The sequence below is a fragment of the Perca flavescens genome, chromosome 14, assembly GCF_004354835.1.
Source record: "Perca flavescens isolate YP-PL-M2 chromosome 14, PFLA_1.0, whole genome shotgun sequence".
Classification (NCBI taxonomy): Eukaryota; Metazoa; Chordata; class Actinopteri; order Perciformes; family Percidae; genus Perca; species Perca flavescens.
In genome coordinates this window covers 26,391,994-26,411,165 of record NC_041344.1, presented here as the reverse complement: position 1 = coordinate 26,411,165, position 19,172 = coordinate 26,391,994, and the positions used below count along the sequence as shown (strand labels likewise).

Sequence of the window (19,172 nt, the reverse complement as noted above, 5' to 3'; positions counted from 1 at the left end):
GTGTTTTTGGTTTGGCGCACAACTAGGCGGGCCGAAATGTATTGTGAACCTAAATTGATATACAGGCCTTGAGTGTGACACGTGTACTACCTCGTTCCATCAAGACTCCCGTCCTCCAGTACTCACCTCCCAACCCGTTCATCACCACCATCAGCATTCCACCACCCGGACTCACCTGGCTACACGTCTGGCATTACCTTTTTGTCTTATGAATAAATACTCACGTTTTTCACCACCAACCTTGTCCTGGTCTGCGTTTGGGTTCAGAACCTGAGAGTCTCTGACAAATAATTGATGTGTTTTGCCGCGTTCACAGAGTAAGAAGCTCCACCAGTGTTCATCTTTAGCCATCTTTATCAGTTTAGAAATAAATCCATAACTGAGCTGGTAGGCAATGAAGTGAAGTCAACATTCAGGTACACTATGCCTTCTCTTTTTGTTTTTTATCAAGTATAATCATACCAGTTATGACAAACTGTAGATCATTAGGGAGTAAGACCAGTCACGACGGGACAAAAACACCCATTTCCTTGTGGTTAAAAGATAAACTAATTTGGATGAAACAAATGACAACAAACCGCAAAGGCATTTGGCCGTTGTAAGCCCTGGCACTGTGTTGTATTCAACATGCACCACTGAGAACACTAATAGCCCTGTTGTACATTCAGTGTACAACCTTGGTTTTAAATGAAGGTTGCATCCATTATCTGCTACCTTTAGGCTAATATAAGTCCCCTTACTTTACTCTCCACTGACATTGGTTTTGACTTTAGTTAGTTATTTCCATTCTGTTACATTCAAACCACTATAGATGACTAAAATCCTCATGTGAAAATGTGTATAGTTAATTTAAGTCCACCACATTCAGATTAGAGTAGAATGAGAGGAAGTGTGTTACAGTGCAACAAAAGTCAATTAAAAAAGTGTTAAAGACATTCTGCCAATGTGAGATTAAAAAAAAAAAAAAAAAAATTCTTAAAGGGTTAAATGATTTTTTTTAAATGCATTTTATCATTCCTGTATAGCAATATTATCTCAGCCCTTATCACTATTTTCATTTGCCTTCAGATTAAACAGCTGATCATGACAGCTATTTTTTGCTGTGTACTTAGCGTGTGCCTGAACGTCCCATGAACCTCTTGGCCAAATTGCACCGTCAACAAGGGACACCGAGGGGGGGGAGGGAGGGGGAGTGGTGAGCGGAGCCATGCTGAATAAGGAAGCAGGGCTGTGATTGGTCAGCAGGAGGACAGAGGGGAATGAGCAAAGCAAGGGAGCTGTGAGAGTGATTGAATGGGACAGAAAGGGAGCGGAGAGGGTCACTGAGTGGGGAAAGAGAGAGAGACACACACAGATATAGCAGCAGATGGATCGCTGCACAGCCTGCAACACACACGTACAAAGGATAGACTGTACGTGTGACTGTGTGTGTTTGTTTGTGTGTGTGTAGGACAATGGTTGTGAATGAGTGACGGTGTAGCAGCAAGCGTCTTTCATGTCCTCTGGAATTGGACGCAGTGAGCAATAATCCTCTTGAGGGGGGGGAAGGATACAGACAAGTGAACAGGACACCGAAGAGAGCACACTTGTGCTCTTCACACTTCGGCTGCTTTCACAAGTCCAGCAAACTACTGTAGGATGCCTGTTATCAATGTAGAGGAGAATCTCGATAATTGCCACGGTCTGCAACGGGACATTTTGCTTATTTGATTTTGCACACGAAGAGAATTTTCATTTTTATTTTTTTTTATTTTTTTACAAAAGGTAGCCTAGAGGAGTCCGGGTAGGTTGGAGGGCACCTTTTGGGAGCACAGAGAGGGTGATTCTCTATGGTGAAGATGAGTCTGGACCCTTTACAGGTGATGAGCGGACAGGTCAAAGAGCTCAAAGTTTCCCCTTCGTCCAACGGGGACAGCAGAGGATCATGGGAAGAGAAAGAAGAGTTTGATCAGGACCACTTGGGCCTCACCACCAAGCCAAAACTAGTAAGTCTCCGTGACCATTCATAAATGACCATTCGTACATGTCAGTACACCTGTGTCTATCTGTATCTGTGTTAGAAATCTGGATTTTTGGAGTTCAATGTATTGAATTTGTAGATCACCAGTGTGCAAAAGGCCTATTGTTAAGACTGAACAACACATTGCTTTCCAAGACCGCTCCATCCTCCTCTCTTCTCATCTGCCCTGTTGCTTCTTTCCCCAGCTTAGTCTTTTGAATCAGATGTTTATGTCACATGTGGAGCTAATGGTGCGTTCCATTTGAACAAGGAAGTCTGAATTTAAAAGTTCCTAGTCAGAGAGTTCAACTGGAATGCCCCCTGAAGTCAGATTTCCGAGTCTGAAAGTCGGAGAACCTCACCAACCCCGACCAAAGCCGACCTCAAAATCCAACATGGCTGCTCCGTGCATCAACAGTAGTGAAAGCTCCAGTGACATTTACTTCTGTCTTATTTGGGTCTCATTAAACCAGCCGTACACACAGTAATGTCCAACGTCTATGTGGGAACATGTTGCTATGGTGTTGTACAAAAACACAATGTACAAAATACATTAGCCTAATGCGTTGTTATCAACTGGTATTGCTAACAATGGCTAACTTGGCTAGAGTAAACCCCACAGTGAAATAATGGTTCATTCCGACTTGTTGAACTGGAACGCGGTCAACTTGGGTGTGGCGTTACTCCCAGCCTCCGGCTTCTGATTTCCGAGATAAATGGAACGCAGCATTAAAGTGTAGCTCTGAATGGGGGTGGTGGTGTGGGTGGGGAGGGGGGGTTAGATAAGGTGAAAGTGCCTTCACAGAGTTTGGTGTCAAGCTCCTATTACGCCCTCCTTCCAAGTTATGAATGGAATTTTAATGGAAGATACATACGTAAAAGCAAAGCATCAAAGTGTGAAAGTGAGAGATGAACGAGCAGAGGAGCCACAGAAATGCAGGTTTTTTTTACAGTGTTAATTCAACTTTATTCAGAACTCATTAATGAACATACGTTCCAGATTTTAGAGGCTATAGGCTAACAAGCTTACCTACATAATTTATCTTTTCCACTGGACTTTGATCTAGGCTAAGGCTCAGTTACATCTTATTACAGTATTCCTTATAAATGTTATAATATTATGTATGCCATGGTCTGTATTTCAAAATTTGAGTATGGAACTAAACTCATAGCAGATTAATCAGACAGCATACATGATCAATCAATATATTTCACATTTCACATGTAAATGACTGCCTGCTACAGCAGTGTTCTATAGAACTGGCTCATATTTCTAACTGACACTCCAAATGTTCTACGGTGAAAGTGAATCAGAAGGTATTTTTGCTTGCTTTGATTTATATTGTGAACAATGTTACCACTTTCCATAGCTAGGCTCCCCACACTGAGGTTTTACCCCACCAGTAGGGCTAAAGTGTTGCCCCCAGCAGCTTTGCTTCTGAGAAACTTCGCAAAAAGGTTCACATGAATCCGACCCACTCAGTTGCATGGTCTAGTACTGTTTATTGCATTGCAGGACTTCAACGTGCTGTACAGAACACAGCGGCATTTCCAGGAAATCTGAGGGACTGAGCTTACTTTGGGTGACTTTGAAACAGAACTGTTGCAATTATATTCATGAAACAAAAAACATAGAGAACATTTGAGTGAGAAAGTGTCACAGGAAACAAAGAAGAAAAGAGTAAACAACAAAGTGAGCGAAATACTGGAGAGCAAACTGAGGTCAAGGTACTAGAGCTAAAAGTAGCTAAAAGCAGAGTAATCTCATGTTGCTTGAGGATTAGTGCGGCCACAGTGGTGTATTGTCAGACTGCATTACATTCATTGCAGTGATACTGCTTAACTATCCATCCAAATACTAAATTACTGGAATAAAGATATGGCCCTAATGGATAGCAGATATACTGTACATTTTTTACTTATAGTGCCAGCATAAGTATATACTACATGCGATTATCCATCAAAGGTAATGGACCACACAGATTATAGGCCTTTTATTCAAATTAATGTGAGTTGAAATTAAATAGTATGACATTTACCGTAGTGGATGTCAGCAGTAGGCAGAATTAGTCTTTACTTGTTCATTTATTTTCACTTCTTTATTTGTTACAAACGTTACGGTAAAAAAAAAACTATGCCCCGCAGCTACCGCTAACCCACAGCGACTAGTTTTCTCTAACAAAAAAATGGCACCTGCGCAGTAGCTCAACACACAGAAATAGAGTACATTAGATCCGTAGCAACTAGCCCTCGTTGAATACAATATACGTCAGCAGCAAATCATTACAATAATAGTGCGTTCCATTTGTACTCGGAAGTCGGATCTTCCGAGGTCAAAGTCGGAAACCTTGGATTTCCGAGTTCGTAACTCGGACATCCTTGCTGTTTGTATGCACAAAAAAAGTGCGTAATCCGTTGTTATCAACTAGTATTGCTAACAGTGGCTAACCTGGGTAGAGCTAACCCCGCAATAAAAAAATCCAACTTGTAAGTGGAACGCATTCCCAGCTCCGGCTTCCGAGTTCCGAGGTAAACGGAACGCACAATAATACAGAAACTCAAATGGGTGAGGCTATTTGCACCCCTGTTACAATTAGCAGTGTATGCTATTTGTACCCTGGTGCAATTAGAAATGAATGCTATTCGTACCCTGGTGCAATTAGAAATTAATGCTATTTGTACCCCGCCGGTGTACACAGCAATGCGTTCTATTAATACCCCGTCTGGTACAAATATCAATGTATGCTATTTGCACCCCTGTGCATTTACAGTACTTTGGCATATATTTACACACAGTTATCCATACTACTCATGTATTACACCTTTTTGGAATATTATCGCCCAACATTCCAACCATAACCAATCCCACTCGTCTTGCCTAAACCTAAACAACCCAACCAGAGCAGGCATATTTATGAGTCTTCCCCTACCACCCTGCAAAACAAATATTTGCGTTTGCGGGCCCTGATTTGCTCAATGGCATGCAAATTATCTAATCCAAAATGAAAAAAATAAGAACACCTCACCAGGGAATTGAACTCCAGACTCCCAGACCAAAACTCAATATTCTAACCACCCACCTAGCAGCTCTTACAGATTGTTGTACAACTGTTTACCACTTGCTGTCTTCAAGCCTTGGTTGCTAACCATACTGTATACAAAAAATAGGTACTAACTAACAAACTAATGGTTGTATGCTTTCACCGAAGACAGAAAGTGCAACTGTAGTATCCATTTTCCGCTAGAAATTCAACTGTTATAAACTAAAACTTTCCTAATATGCCAGTTTCTGCGGTCATGGAAGATGAATGTCCGCCATGATTTCGGTGCACGCGAGCAACGTGTTTTGATACATTGATACAATGTGATACATTTTCACATTTTATATTGTGTGAATGTGTTAATTGTCCAGTTATCTCTTGCTCAATGCTAAATGTGTCATATTTTTTTTTTATTTAAAAAAAAACAAACTCTTTTAGTCTTCCTAGGTACACATACTGTATGTTTCCTTGTAGCCTTGTTGGTGGTCACTGTAATATAATGCAATCTATCCAAACAACAACACACTGGATGTATGTGTCACTCCCTGGCTCGCGTGTAATTTTATTATTAGCCTGATTTCAGACCAACCAGTACATTAAGATTGCAGTTGCTGGCAATGTTCACAGTCACGCTCCTGTTGCCAAATCTGCCAAGGCCTGAATGGACTGCATCATCAGTGGCCTTTTAGTTATCTATAAATATCAGCCCCCCCCCCACACACACACACACTGCTACTCACCCCACCACTCCGTCACTCTCTGCTCACACTTTCTCTCTCTTTACTGCTTCCCACTGCTTCCCCTCTTTTCTGTCTCTTGTCTGTTGTCTAGAAATCCCTTTCCACTTCTCCTTCACTTTTTATTCTTGGATGGATGGAAGGGATGTCTCACAGCCTCAGATATGCATGACTCACGGATCTGGGTTGTGCGCAGACACCAGTCGTGCTGATCTGGCAGAGCTCTGACAGGATTAATATAAACAGGGTGGAGAAGAGAGGACGGGGAAGGTTCAACGGCAACTGTCTTTTTGTGCTTCAACGGGACAATAAATGTTGCTGTGATTCCGAGCTGCAACATAAAGTAAAAACGGTTACACTTTACTTGAAGGTATCTCCATTACAGTGATATGACACTGTCATGAACGTGTCATAAACATTATAAACAAGTCATAAACGTTTATGACATAACGCTTCTTTTAGTAAGCGTCATTCGGTTTTAGTCATGATAAGTTAGGGTTAGACTTAGGGTTCATGTGACATGACAGTGTCATGTCATGTCTCTTATGTAGATACCTTCAAGTAAAATGTTACCGTAAAAACACATGAAAGTTTCGTCTTCATGCCCAGGAGGTTTAATTATATTCACATGACTTTGTCGTCACAGAAATTAATAAGTAGAGAGTGATTATGGTTACTGTGGGTTCCTATGCAGAGGAGCCTTGTGATCAATGCATTCCCTGTGGGTAAGAGTCCCACTGAGAGGGCAGGCTATTAACACTAACAGTATCAAATCACAGCAAAGAACTGGCCCCCCAGACTGCGTGACATGTTATTCATAGACTAAACTGACTCTAATAGATAAGCCGCACCAAAGGTCTCCTACATCTTTGCTGTCGCTGTGCAGTACTCATAAAGAGACCCCTCTGGTGTCAAAAAAAAAAAAACTGCCATCAAATTATAAATTAATAGGTTTTTTTCCACTTTCACTGAGTTAAATCTTTTAGCCAACTTCAGACCTGACCATTGCTACCGAATATTTATTTATTTTCAGAATTTCAACCCTTTAAATGCCAGTTTGTTTGTTTACATAATGCCCCCCCACACACACACACACACAAAAAAAAAAAAAAAAAAGAAAAAAAGAAATTACATAATTATTTTCTGTATACTAAATGCTAGGTGGATTTTGTATTTCTCCACAGTGTGGAATATGTCAATGAGAAGCAACAGCGTTGATGATCGTTTGATGATTTTTTTGTGCAGTTTCAGATTTTTTCTTATATATATATATATATATATATATATATATATATATATAAATACATTAAGAAATTAATACATTTTTCTTTCCACTTTCCATCAGTCCAGATCATAACTACGAAATAATCATTCTTTTTGCAGATTTCTTTTAAATGATAAAACAAATCCGAATCCCTAGTGATCCACAAGGTTGCACACTACACAGCCCATTTTGTCAGATTTGTGTTCAATGCAACTATCTGTCTTCATGTGTCAAACTTGATTTAGATATCAGGCACTGCGAGAAAAAAAAATGAAATAAAAGTATCCATCTTAACAGGCCAATTATGAGAAGGTATATTATATGGATTCTATAAAAAACTGATACTGTATTTTTGGATGTATTTGGGGGTTGGATTTATTTTCATTGAAGCTCAATTGTAAATGAATGTTGTGTGAATGAATAAAAACAAACTGTCATTTTGCTAAGGTGACAGGGAGACGAGCCCGGAAGGTGGAGGGAGGCGTGTTCTTTGTAAGTATGTCCCATTATCACGCAAGGTCAAAAGGTTGTGTCCATGGCTACCGAATGACCATCACCGCCAATGCCTTTGCACCTACGTTTAACCTCCTCTGTGGCCGCTGTCGGTGTGCCTGCATGATCACGGACACACACACTCTACTAACCAACAACCTGACCCGATCACCGTCACACCTGCTGTCATGGTGATTCGTATTGGGTTACACTTTACTTGAAGGTATCGACATAAGAGTGACATGACGCTGTCATGAATGCGTCATAAACATTATAAACAAGTCATAAACATTTATGACATAACGCTTCTCTCATTAAGTGTCATTTGGTTTTTGTCATGACAAGTTAGGTTTGGGGTTAGGGTTCATGTGTCATGACTGTGTCATGTGTTGATGACAGTGTCATGTCACTCTTATGTAGATACCTTCAAGTAAAGTGTTACCTCATATTGTACTGGCTAGTCACTGGCTGGACTGAGCTAATAAACCAGCATGTTGGGTTCTGATGACTCCAGTCAAAGAGAGCTACAGCTCTTTGATTTGTCTTCATGTTTGTTTTTCCGTTTTGTAAGTTAACTAATGCACTGCAATAGGCTTAGAAATTTCTACAAATTCTCCCAACGAGAAAATATGTGCTGTGGAAATTTTTCCACAGAGAAAACTGAAAACTGCTTTTTGGACGTATTTGTGGAAACGGCATCTAAATTTCAAATATCTGGGTTGGTGTTTCTCATGGCAACGGCTGAGGTTAAGGACCGGTGTTGCTAGGAGGCATCCTGTCAACTGCTATGCTACTGACTGGAAGACGTCATAGCCTTCAACAGCCTACGAACTGATACAATATGTGTATCCCTCTTTTTTATGTTATGTACTGTTAGCGTTTTAAAGGTCCCACATTGTAAAAAGTGAGAACAGAGAAATGCACACAGCCCGTATTCAGAAACTGTGCCTTTAAGCGAGCCATCAGGACTTCTGTACGGTTGTGATGTTACAACTATATATATATATATATATATATATATATATATATATATATATATATATATATATGTATATGTATAAGTAGAAAGTGCCACTACAGTGCCATTACAGTCATTCCCTGCCTGCAATGATGGTGAAGAGACTCCTAGAGCGCTGATGCGGAAGACCCTGAAACGCTGACCAATCAAAGCAGTAATCATGTTGTAGTAGAAACCCAAAATACATGTATGAAAAATGAACTTGAAAATGAGCATAATATGGGACCTTTAAGACATCTGTTCCTTCATAACATTGATCATTTGGGAGGACCACTCGTGCTGTTAACACACTTGTACACTCTGTACTCAAATGGAAGCTAGTAAACTATGGTAACTAGCCTCCATTCAGAAAGCCAGGCTAGTTAACCCAGTTTGCTTTCAATTTTTCAATTCAATTTTATTTATAGTATCAAATCATAACAAGAGTTATCTCGAGACACTTTACAGATAGAGTAGGTCTAGACCACACTCTATAATTTACAAAGCCCCAACAATTCCAATAATCCCCCCAAGAGCAAGCATTAGCAGTGGCTATGGCGAGGAGAATTCATTTTAGGAAGAAACCTCAGCAACTCTTTCAACTGTCTACCACTAAGAAAGCAGTTTGTCCAACTTCCTTAAGTTTGATCTGAGTGAAAATTGTATTATTCCATGACCAAAAGAGGGCAAAGATCCACATTTGTGTATTGTTGCGCATAAGAATATTTTTTTCCGTTACACTCTTGCACTTTTGAACATCCTGTGTTCATTTAGTTCTGTCCTGACAAATAGCTACCGTCACATTGACCCTGGGGAGAAGCGCGCTCTCTCTCTCTCTCTCTCTCTCTCTCTCTGGTGATACAATGGACCTTTTTTTCACAGCAGACATTTTGACTTGTCATAGTAGGAAAAGCACAGCTGAAGTTGATAACCTTAACGATGGCTCAGTTCCATCAAGTGTCCCAGGAAGCTATTTCAGTGAGTCAGCATGCACAATACCAGGGCCTCTCCTAAGTGGAATGCAGCCATCAGTAATGGGTTTGAATACACCTGTGCTTTTCCTACTATGACATGTCAACATGTCTGCCGTGAAAAAAGGTCTATCGAGCTAGTCTTCAGTGTGTGGTACAAACATTACCTTTACATACGCCTGCCTTTGTGTGGCAAAAGCATAGTGTCATGTGTTGTTGCTTCATAGTCAAACTGATTGGGTCTAATGTGAACAATCAAAACATGTGTGTCTTATAAATGCATAAGAATGTATGACATGGGAGGACACTCATATTGTATGCACCACAGTATGCATGTATTTATATGTGTATAAACATTCATCACAAATCAGTTCAGTGGACACAGACATGTGTGTGTGTGTGTGTGTGTTTTCTTGTTTAACTATATTCGTGGGGAATACAGTACACTTGTGGGGTCCTGACAGCTTTGTGGGGCCAAAATGGACCCTACAACTTTAAAGGGCTGTTTGAGGGTTAAGACTTGGTTTTAGGATTAGGGATATAATTAGGTTATGGTTAGGGTGAGGGTAAGGGTTAAGGTTAGGCATTTAGTTGTTATGGTTAAGGTTAGGGTAAGGGGCTAGGGAATGCATTATGCCAATGCCGGGTCCCCACAAAGATAGTACAACGCACTCTGTGTGTGTGTGTGTGTGTGTGTGTGTGTGTGTGTGTGTGTGTTAGCAGGTAAGTAGGTGACATGTCAGCAGGCAGTGTTGTGCGATGGAATATGGCTAAAAAGAGGGACAGTAAATCAGTGTCCCTGTCAGCCTGTGGCCTATTTACCAACACACGGACATGGGGGCATGGACACAGACACACGTGTTTTATTACACAGATTTCTGCCCCTACTGCAAACACTCAGGCATACATATTGACTCAGAAGAATCCATTATTGGTTGCTGTTATGTACTTTTTTTCCCAGTAATGATAACACTGCACTACTAAGTAATTAAAACATTATCCCTATTATTACATTTATTAGCTCATTATTGGATTTATTAGAGTAAGATTTTACCATCTAAATATAGAGCCTCATTTGAAAAATACAAATACCTATGTACTGTACAACACATTCAGCCACATATTTTGGCTAAGTTGTGTGTACATCCCTCACACAAAAAGTGCACAAACAGACTTTCACTGTATTGTACTTTAAATTAGCTCCTTCTAACCCCTTACCCGTTTTTTTCCCTCCACCCAGACTGAGTGCAGCTGCCCGCTTATTGGGGCAGCGGGCACTAAGGCACTAATGCCCGCTGCCCCCAAAAGAATGCCGGCCTCTCTTTTCAAACACCGGCACCCGAGCGTAAACACACAGGCAACATGAGACCACTTTCCCATCTAGTACTGTTCATTAGAGTTCATGGAGGAATAGTCTTCAATAACAATTACACACACACACACAGACCAGGGCTCTGACATTGCAAGTCATTTTGGTGAGTCACTGCACACTGACCACTTGACATGCATATTAAAATGTCCTTTCAGTTTTATGCAATATCATTTAACACAACAACCTCCAAAATGACCAATCAACAGCTTTCTTGCACAGTCTCAACAAACACGGAACATTGTAAGGTTAACAAAGAGAGCATTTGTTGTTGGAATAGGGTGTTGGGGAGCTATCAAACTAGATGTACCTAAAAAATGAGCGACTCGGAGTATAAAAGTAATTCCGAGGATACATTTTAAAGAGTTGTTACTTGGCAAGTAACAGCTTGTGTTTAGTTATTACCAAAACCAGTTGATCTTAAACAGCACCCCTGAGTGCTGAGCTAATTGTTGATAATGTGTACTTGCCAAACTCCTATAAGTGTTGTAACCTTTTTAAAAAAAATGTAAATATTGCATGCTATACACGGTACTGTATGAAAGGTATTAAGGGGGAAGAGGCAGTGATAAAATGGTAAGAGTATTGTTATTTTCATGTTTTTGTTTTTGATCCAGGGGGTATTGGTTGCGCACATTGTAAAAAAAAAAGGTATCAAGTATTAAGGTATCAAATGTTTAAATTGGGGAATATAATTTTCAATTCTTTATGCTTTTCCAATTTTTGTTTTTTTTTGTTAAAGGAGTTTAAAATATTTGTGTCAGGGTTTTGCAGTTTTTTACTAAGTCAAAGGGGTCCACAGAAAATAATAGCATTGAGTTGTTGTTCTTTAAATGTTAACCATAAGGTTTAGCCTTCCTCTTTACCCTAATATTTTTTGTACAGTCCCTAAGAGGCAACAAACTTATAATATACGTATAAGCTGTAGATAGATAGATAGATAGATAGATAGATAGATAGATACTTTATTTATTATATTTTTATACTGTATTGTGTGTTATATGGACCTAGGTCTGCAATAAAGTTTTTTATTATTTATTGATCCTAAGGGGAAATTCAAGAGTTGTAGTTGCAGCTGTAGTGTATTGCATTCTTGCTGCCACTGTGAATAATTGGCCATACATACAGTATGTAATGTAATCTTCTTACCCCATGATTAGAGATGACACCATTCTACTGATGATAGATTTCCATTCATACATTCATACGTCTGTTGTAATGTAACAACATTACAACATAACAGCCATTAAAAAAAAACTCAAAAGTTAAATTTTGCCCCACAGGTAAAAAAAATAGGCTGCTCCATTCTGCCCACACCTTTCATCTCTCCTCCCCCCTGTGTTTTTTAGTCATCGTCTCAATGGCTCATTATTGCTCGCTCATCTTCATCACTTTTTTTCTGTTCCTCTCCATCATACCATTTTGTATCTTGTCTCTCCTTTTCTGCAGCCAAAGCCAGAGAACGCTGTGTCCATTGCAGTCTCTTCTCGGGTCTTGTTTCGGACCGAGCGGGAGCAGGAGGTGTATCTGCAGAAAGGGGTGGAGGAGTATCTGAGATACCAAATCGAACACGAGAACGAACCCTTCGCCCCTGGACCCGCTTTCCCCTTCGTCAAGGTTCAAGTCACACAAACATACACACACACACACTTTACATCGCAGTGTAAATGACATTATGATCCGTTCACTCAAACCCCTTTTGTGCTTTACGGGACAGTAAATGTTGCTGTGATTCCGAGGTGCAACATAAAGTAAAAACACATGAAAGTTTAGTCTTCATTCCCAGGAGGTTTAATTATATTCACTTGACGTTGTCGTTACAGAAATCAATAAGTAGAGAGTGATTATGGTTACTGTGGGTTCCTGTGCAGAAGAGCCTTGTTATCGGTGTATTCCCAGTGGGTAAGAGTCCCACTGAGAGGGCAGGCTAACACTAACCGTATCAAATCACAGCAAAGAACTGGCCACCCAGACTGCGTGACATGTTATTCATAGACTAAACTGACTCTAATAGATAAGCCGCACGAAAAGGTCTCGTACCCTTCTCCCCTGGACCCGCTTTCCCATTTGCCGAGGTTCAAGTCACACAAACACACACACACTTTACAGCGCAGTGTAAACGACATTGTGATCCGTTCACTCAAACCCTTTCCCGACGTGGTCTGGGATGCATTTCACCACATATCTTTTGTACAAGTGCTGGGTGTCGCCACTGTTTTCCTGAATCGATTCGATTTGATTCAATATTGTTTGGCTTAGGGATATTTCAGTTACCATACCAATTTCGCTTGGATATAAAAGTTATTCTCAAATAACTAATGTAAATTGTACAAGGAACCCTCTAACCTGTTGCATTCATTTTAGAATATTGATGTTGTTGTTTAACCCCAAAGCAGTTACATAGAGACAGAAACAAAAGTGGAGGGGGTGTGATGCAGAGACGCTGTACCTAAAGCCATACATTTGTGAAAACGGCCATGGCAAAATTTCGCCTAACTTTGAAGTGTCATGATCGTCGAGTTTCATATGATACCAATTTATTTACTCTAGCTTTAAAACCTCTTAAACCATCGTTCTCTGGATTTTATGAATCAATATCGGATCGTTGTACTTGGAGAATCAATGTTTTTAAAACCAGCCCTATTTTCTAATATAAACGCTACTATAATGCGTCTTGATGCTTTCCCGACGAGAACGTAACAGGAGGATACATCATCAATGCACCGGCGTGGTGGTTGTTTTTGTAACAGCGAAAACAACCACAACCAGCTCTGCAAATTACCCATTTTAAGATGAGTAGGACAATGTGTTGCATGTTGGATTCTGCTGACAGCGATATCTCCAGCATTACCGACACTAACGCTAACGTGACTGGTGAGAGTGCGGACTTAACGGCTGTGCGCGGGACCCTGTCACCTTCTAGCTTAAGTGACGTGAGAAGTTAAAATCCGAGCACCGGTGGTCAGCTGGAGTCCACTTGTGTTCGGATCACCGAAACACATTTTAAAACCAAGTGCAAACAAAACCAAAAAGGCCTACAGTACGGACTTTGATTATTGGACTGAACATTTGACTTCTGTGCTGTCCTGAGCTTCAAAGCTGACTGTTGCTGTATCCCGACAGGCTCTGGAGGCGGTGAACACTCGTCTGCGGGAGCTGTACCCACTAAGCGAAGAACTGTTTGACATTGTTTTGGTGACGTATAACCATGCCCACGTAGGAATCCGGCTCATCAACACCATCAATCATCACAGTAAGTCTTACAGTGAGCTCATTATGAAGTAGATGTCCAAGCTGAGGTACCCAGCATCTTTTTTTCATTAGAGTTAGACAGTAATGGCAGTAACACGAGGTAAAAGCCCCGATATAGAATTTGAAAATGTACGAGTTTGGCGACCCTCATTGGAACTAGAATGTGCGAAGCAGAATAGTAGCTTTAAATAGCTTCTTTTCGTGGGGTAACAGAACATTGATAGGTTAGTAAGATATCAGATTTCAAGCACCCACAAAGACACATACAATTTTGACACCATTATCTCCCCATCCATGTAGCCAAACTGAAACTGTGCATGAATAGATTGTGAATGAAATGATATATAGGAGTACATTTAATAAGATTTTTTTTTTTTAAATCAGGACTATAGGATGTTAAGATATTGGTGTAATGAGATAGGATACTGTCGCTTACACAAGCTGAGCTGTGAGACAAAGTGTATGAACAGCTGACTGACAGGATCCTTCCCAGGGAAATATCAGACCCTGTGATGACATCTTCTTCACAGACCACTTCCTGTTCAGCTCCTCAAATGTTTTCATGTCCTCGGAGCTTCAGGCCGGGGCGAGTTCAACTTTATGTCCTTCGGGATGTAAGAATAATCCAAGAGGCCCAAAACAAAAACAGGTCTGAGCGAAGCCACCAAAGCAACGCACGGCCTTCCAGATGCTTCCATGTTTGATCTCTCTGGCGGCTCTCTGCAGGAGGAGGCCGAACCCATAAGACCTCTGACCTTTTCTACAGAACCAAAGGAAAACATGGCTTCTCTGATGTCACAGAGATAAGCGTTTGTTGAATATCATTACTGCAGCGTTGGCTAGCTAAGGGTCTCCACGGGTGACAAAGTCATAAAAAAATAATTGAGAAAGAAACATTTCCTTGCTCGTTAGCTTTTGACATTTGATACTGGATGTGGGCACCTCAGAGAAACATTCAAACACTAATTTAACTCTCATCACATGCTTACAGTAGCTATTTCTAACAGCTGCAGGATGAGGTATACCGTTTCTTTCCTTGCATTTGGATGACTGGGCGCAACTATAAAGTTAGCAACAACAACATAGGTGCCGGCACTTTTTCAAGGTTTCAAGGTGCATTTATTGTCATTTTATTGCACATTTTATGTAGTCCCTTTATGTTACACAAGATAGCAACAAAACCAAACCATTTTTAATTAGTGGAGCACGGAGGATGAGTTAAGGAATCTCAGTCTGAGGAAAGAAGCTGCTGTGTAGTTTCCAGATGGCAGCAGGGTAAACAGGCTGTGTCTGGGGTGGGTATTGTCTTTTAGTCTCCTTTGGGGTCTGCATAGGAACCTCGCCTCACTGATATCACAGATGCTCGGTAGATAGGTACCAGTGATGTTTTAATCACCTGTGGCACAGCCCTCCTGTGCACAAACCATGCCAATTTATAAGGTTTCCAGTTAGGATGCTTTCTATTGCTCCTCTGTAAAAGTCGTCAAGGACTTGGCATAGTAATATTGCTATCCCTAAAGTGCTCATATTATGCTTTTTGGCTTTTTCCCATTCCTTTGTTGTGTTATATATATTTTTTGTGCATGTTATGGGTTTACAAAGTGAAAAGCCCAAAGTCCACCCCAAAGGGACTTACCATCTCCAACAGAAAACACTGTTCACAAACTGCACCAAACAGCTCTATTGTAGTCCAGCCTTTACTTCAACACTTGTAACACACCTTATAATGCTCACCTAGCTGCTAGCGTGACACGCCCTCATACTCTGCTTCTGAATGGCTAGTAGTCCTTACCTAGCTACTGCGCATGTCTGACTCCCAACAAAGATGGAACAGAAGTGAGATGTCTCACTCTCTAGCTAAAACAAGAACTCAACACACAGGGTAAAAAGAGGAGCGGCAGCAATGTGCAGTACAACAAATATATGGTGTTTTTTGAAAAGTAAACCATGTGAACCTCTTCCGGTACAACCTCTAAATACAATTATGAACCTGAAAATGAGCATAATATGAGCACCTTAATAGAAAAAGCTGTTTCTCTTTGAAGCTGATTCCAAGAAATCTAAAAATGTTCACATGCTAACCACTCATGTAGACAGGGGTGTGGGTCTTTGCCTCCTTTTTCCTAAAATCAACCAATAATTAGCTCCTTGGTTTTGCTAACATTGAGCAGTAGGTTGTTCCCTGTGCACCACTCTGCAAGATTTATGTTTTCATCCAGATATCGCTTCTAAATTATGTTCCCATTCAACGAAACTCCATTCTCAATTAAATTGTGAGGACAACATATTTTGTCCAGAATTATGTTTGTCTTTGACGTATTACAAATACATTTCTAATCAATGTCTGCGTAGGGAGGAAGTCTGGGTGGAAGTATGGGTCAAACAAACAGGACTTTAACCCAGGAGACCACTGTTGATGTCCCGTGTGAAACCAAACCTCAGCATTGACTTGGATACGTTTCAACATACTTATCTGATGTCAAATATGTAATGTACTTAATGTACATATCTTACGTACGTAACTTACTGTAAATTATGTAACAAACATACTTATTTTAATCCAAGCCATAACCTTTACTAAACTTTACTAAAGTAGTTTTTTTCCAATTCACAATGTTAACCACAGGTTTAAAACAGCGACCAGTGCGCCAGTCACTGAAAAAATAAGTTTCCTTCAAAATGTAACTGAGAATGCAGATTCGTTGAATGTAATTGTTTAAGAGATAGGGTCCTGATGTGAATTATTATCATCGTTTGTAATCTGGCTGATGATGGTGGTGTCATCCACACATTTCACAACTGAGTTCTCTCCATGTCAGGGGTTGCAGTCGTGAGTGTACAGCGTGAACAGGAGTGGGCTGAGCACACAGCCCTGGGGGGCTCCAATGTTCAACACTAGAGTGGAGGAGGTGGGGCTGCCAATACAAACTGACTGGGTTCTGTTTGTGTGGAAGTCCAATATCCAGTTGCAGAGTGTGGTACTCAAGCCCAGAGTGCCAGGTTTGCCAATCAGTTTCATTGGGGACACCACTACCAATCCATACGAAGGCCGATAAAGTGGTGGGGTACCAAAAACTTTTACACAGGGATTTTGGTGCAGCTGGACAGAAAACTGGTTAAGTGCAAAAACTGTGGTGTTTATTAAGAAAAAGAAAGACATATCAAACAAAGGGCACGAAATGAAACACAAAAAAAACCTAAATTTAACTGAGGCAAAATAACAAACACGTACAACTGCAACCTCACAGCAAGCTGCCAAGTCCTTCCTCTTTCTTCCTAGTTCTGAAAACACTTTCAAATCTGAGCCTGGCCGAATTGGAACCTACCACCTGCACAGGTAAGTATAGGGTGAGCTAAACTGAAAGAGATACCATTACATTTACATACATCAGATACAGCTGACATCCATATATATATTGTATATATGCAACCCCAACAATAGGCACCCCAGATATTATAAAAAATGTCATTAACTGCAGAACTATGTTACTTATTCTCCTACACCTTAACAGGTACCTTAACACCCTCCCTGCTGAGGGGACCTAATCAGGCAAACCTGCATGCACTCTCCTTGATTGAGCTGGTGAGCAGCTGATCTACCCCCACATCACAGGCATATGTTATTTTAACACACATTAAATGATCATTTATGGACAAAACTGAAACATTATACTGGAATTATGGATTAAGCAGACAAAAAATGTTTTGAGAACAGGGTCTATTGAAAAGGAAGAAAGGCAGCTTTCACATGTAGTTGAATACTAAGCTGAAATCAACAAACATTTTGATGTAGGTGTTGTTATTTTCAAGATGTGTGAGTCATTTGGACTGGATATTGCAGACTTTTTAGGAGACAATGGTGGCTGTCTTGAAGCAGGTGGGAACAATATCCTATGACAGAGATATGTAATTTTAGTCATCTACTATGCATGCATACGACATAGAAGGACCCAAGGGCCAATATGTCTGGCAGGTCCTATAATGTGCCCTGTGTCCAGCAAATTGAGATTTCATTAGATGACATTATTGTTCTCTAAGGAAATCAAAAATTGGAGCCACTACATGACCTCATATATGCCTACAATATGCATAAGATCCCACATGGATATATACCAAGCTGCTATGAGTGTACAGTGTTAAACTGTACACTGAAGCTGCTCATTTTTTGATGCGACAGCAGTGTCTCTGCAGTCCTGCTGATTTCCTGCTTTCCTATTACCATGTTTTAGATCTTTTGAACAAGCAAATAAATCATACAAAGCTAGATGATATGAAAACATTTTTACAAGGAGGGAAAAAAGATACAAAGACATCAATAGTGAGGACATTTTCCATCGAGTGAGTCCCACGCTCCAGCATCGGTCTAATAGGCAGGGGACTCCTGGGAGGTTTGAAATGATTAGGTACAGCGAAGTGCGGGGGCCAAACTCACCAGGGCCCGAGTACAAAGCTAAATAAACCATTTAGGAAATCTGCCGAGGACATTTGGTTCTTTGAACTCTGTTTCTCTCTCTGAGAAGTCTGTCTTTGTTTGCACAAGTCTTACTAAAAACTGCACTACACAACTTTGCACTTCTGCAAATCAAAATATGGTAACCAAAAACATGTCCTCAGACAGTGGCTCATGTGACAACCTAGAACCTACATTTGTTTTCTGTTTCAATAAATGGCTGGTGAGGAAATCACCCTATTGATTAGCCTGGTTGACACCAGACCCTTCTCACTTGTAACTGAGAATGACATGCAGAGCAAATCTTTCGTTCGTCAGGGTTTTCCCAGGCTACCTATTGATGGCAAAATTGCTAAAAAATTTTGGTGAATGAAGCATGGTGTGCTACGGAAGAGTTATTTTTGAGGGATTAGCATTGAAGCTTACAGTGATCTGCACCTTACTGTGTCTGAAATTTAGAAAAAGGTACAAGATACCTAGTGTCCAAAACCACAAATATAAAAGCTTGGTTCAATCACTACAAAAAAAAAAAAAAAAACAGAAAGAAAAGGAAAACGAGGAGCAAAAGTGAAAGTCATACACTGTCACAGAGACAATTTC

At 40.4% G+C, this 19,172-nt stretch overlaps 1 protein-coding gene across 2 annotated transcripts in view; it reads left to right on the top strand.

The window, feature by feature from the left end:
- The first annotated feature begins 1,543 nt into the window (after window positions 1-1,543).
- Window positions 1,544-19,172, top strand: part of nt5c1aa (5'-nucleotidase, cytosolic IAa) — a 29,086-nt gene continuing 11,457 nt past the window's right edge. For both annotated transcript variants that reach the window (XR_003694291.1, XM_028598052.1), the window contains exons 1-4: window positions 1,544-1,985; window positions 7,489-7,533; window positions 12,320-12,487; window positions 13,994-14,123. Coding sequence is in view for 1 of the 2 variants with exons in the window: in XM_028598052.1 (XP_028453853.1) it covers window positions 1,830-1,985; window positions 7,489-7,533; window positions 12,320-12,487; window positions 13,994-14,123 (499 nt within the window). In the remaining variant the exon portion in view is untranslated. The remainder of the gene's footprint in view (window positions 1,986-7,488; window positions 7,534-12,319; window positions 12,488-13,993; window positions 14,124-19,172) is intronic.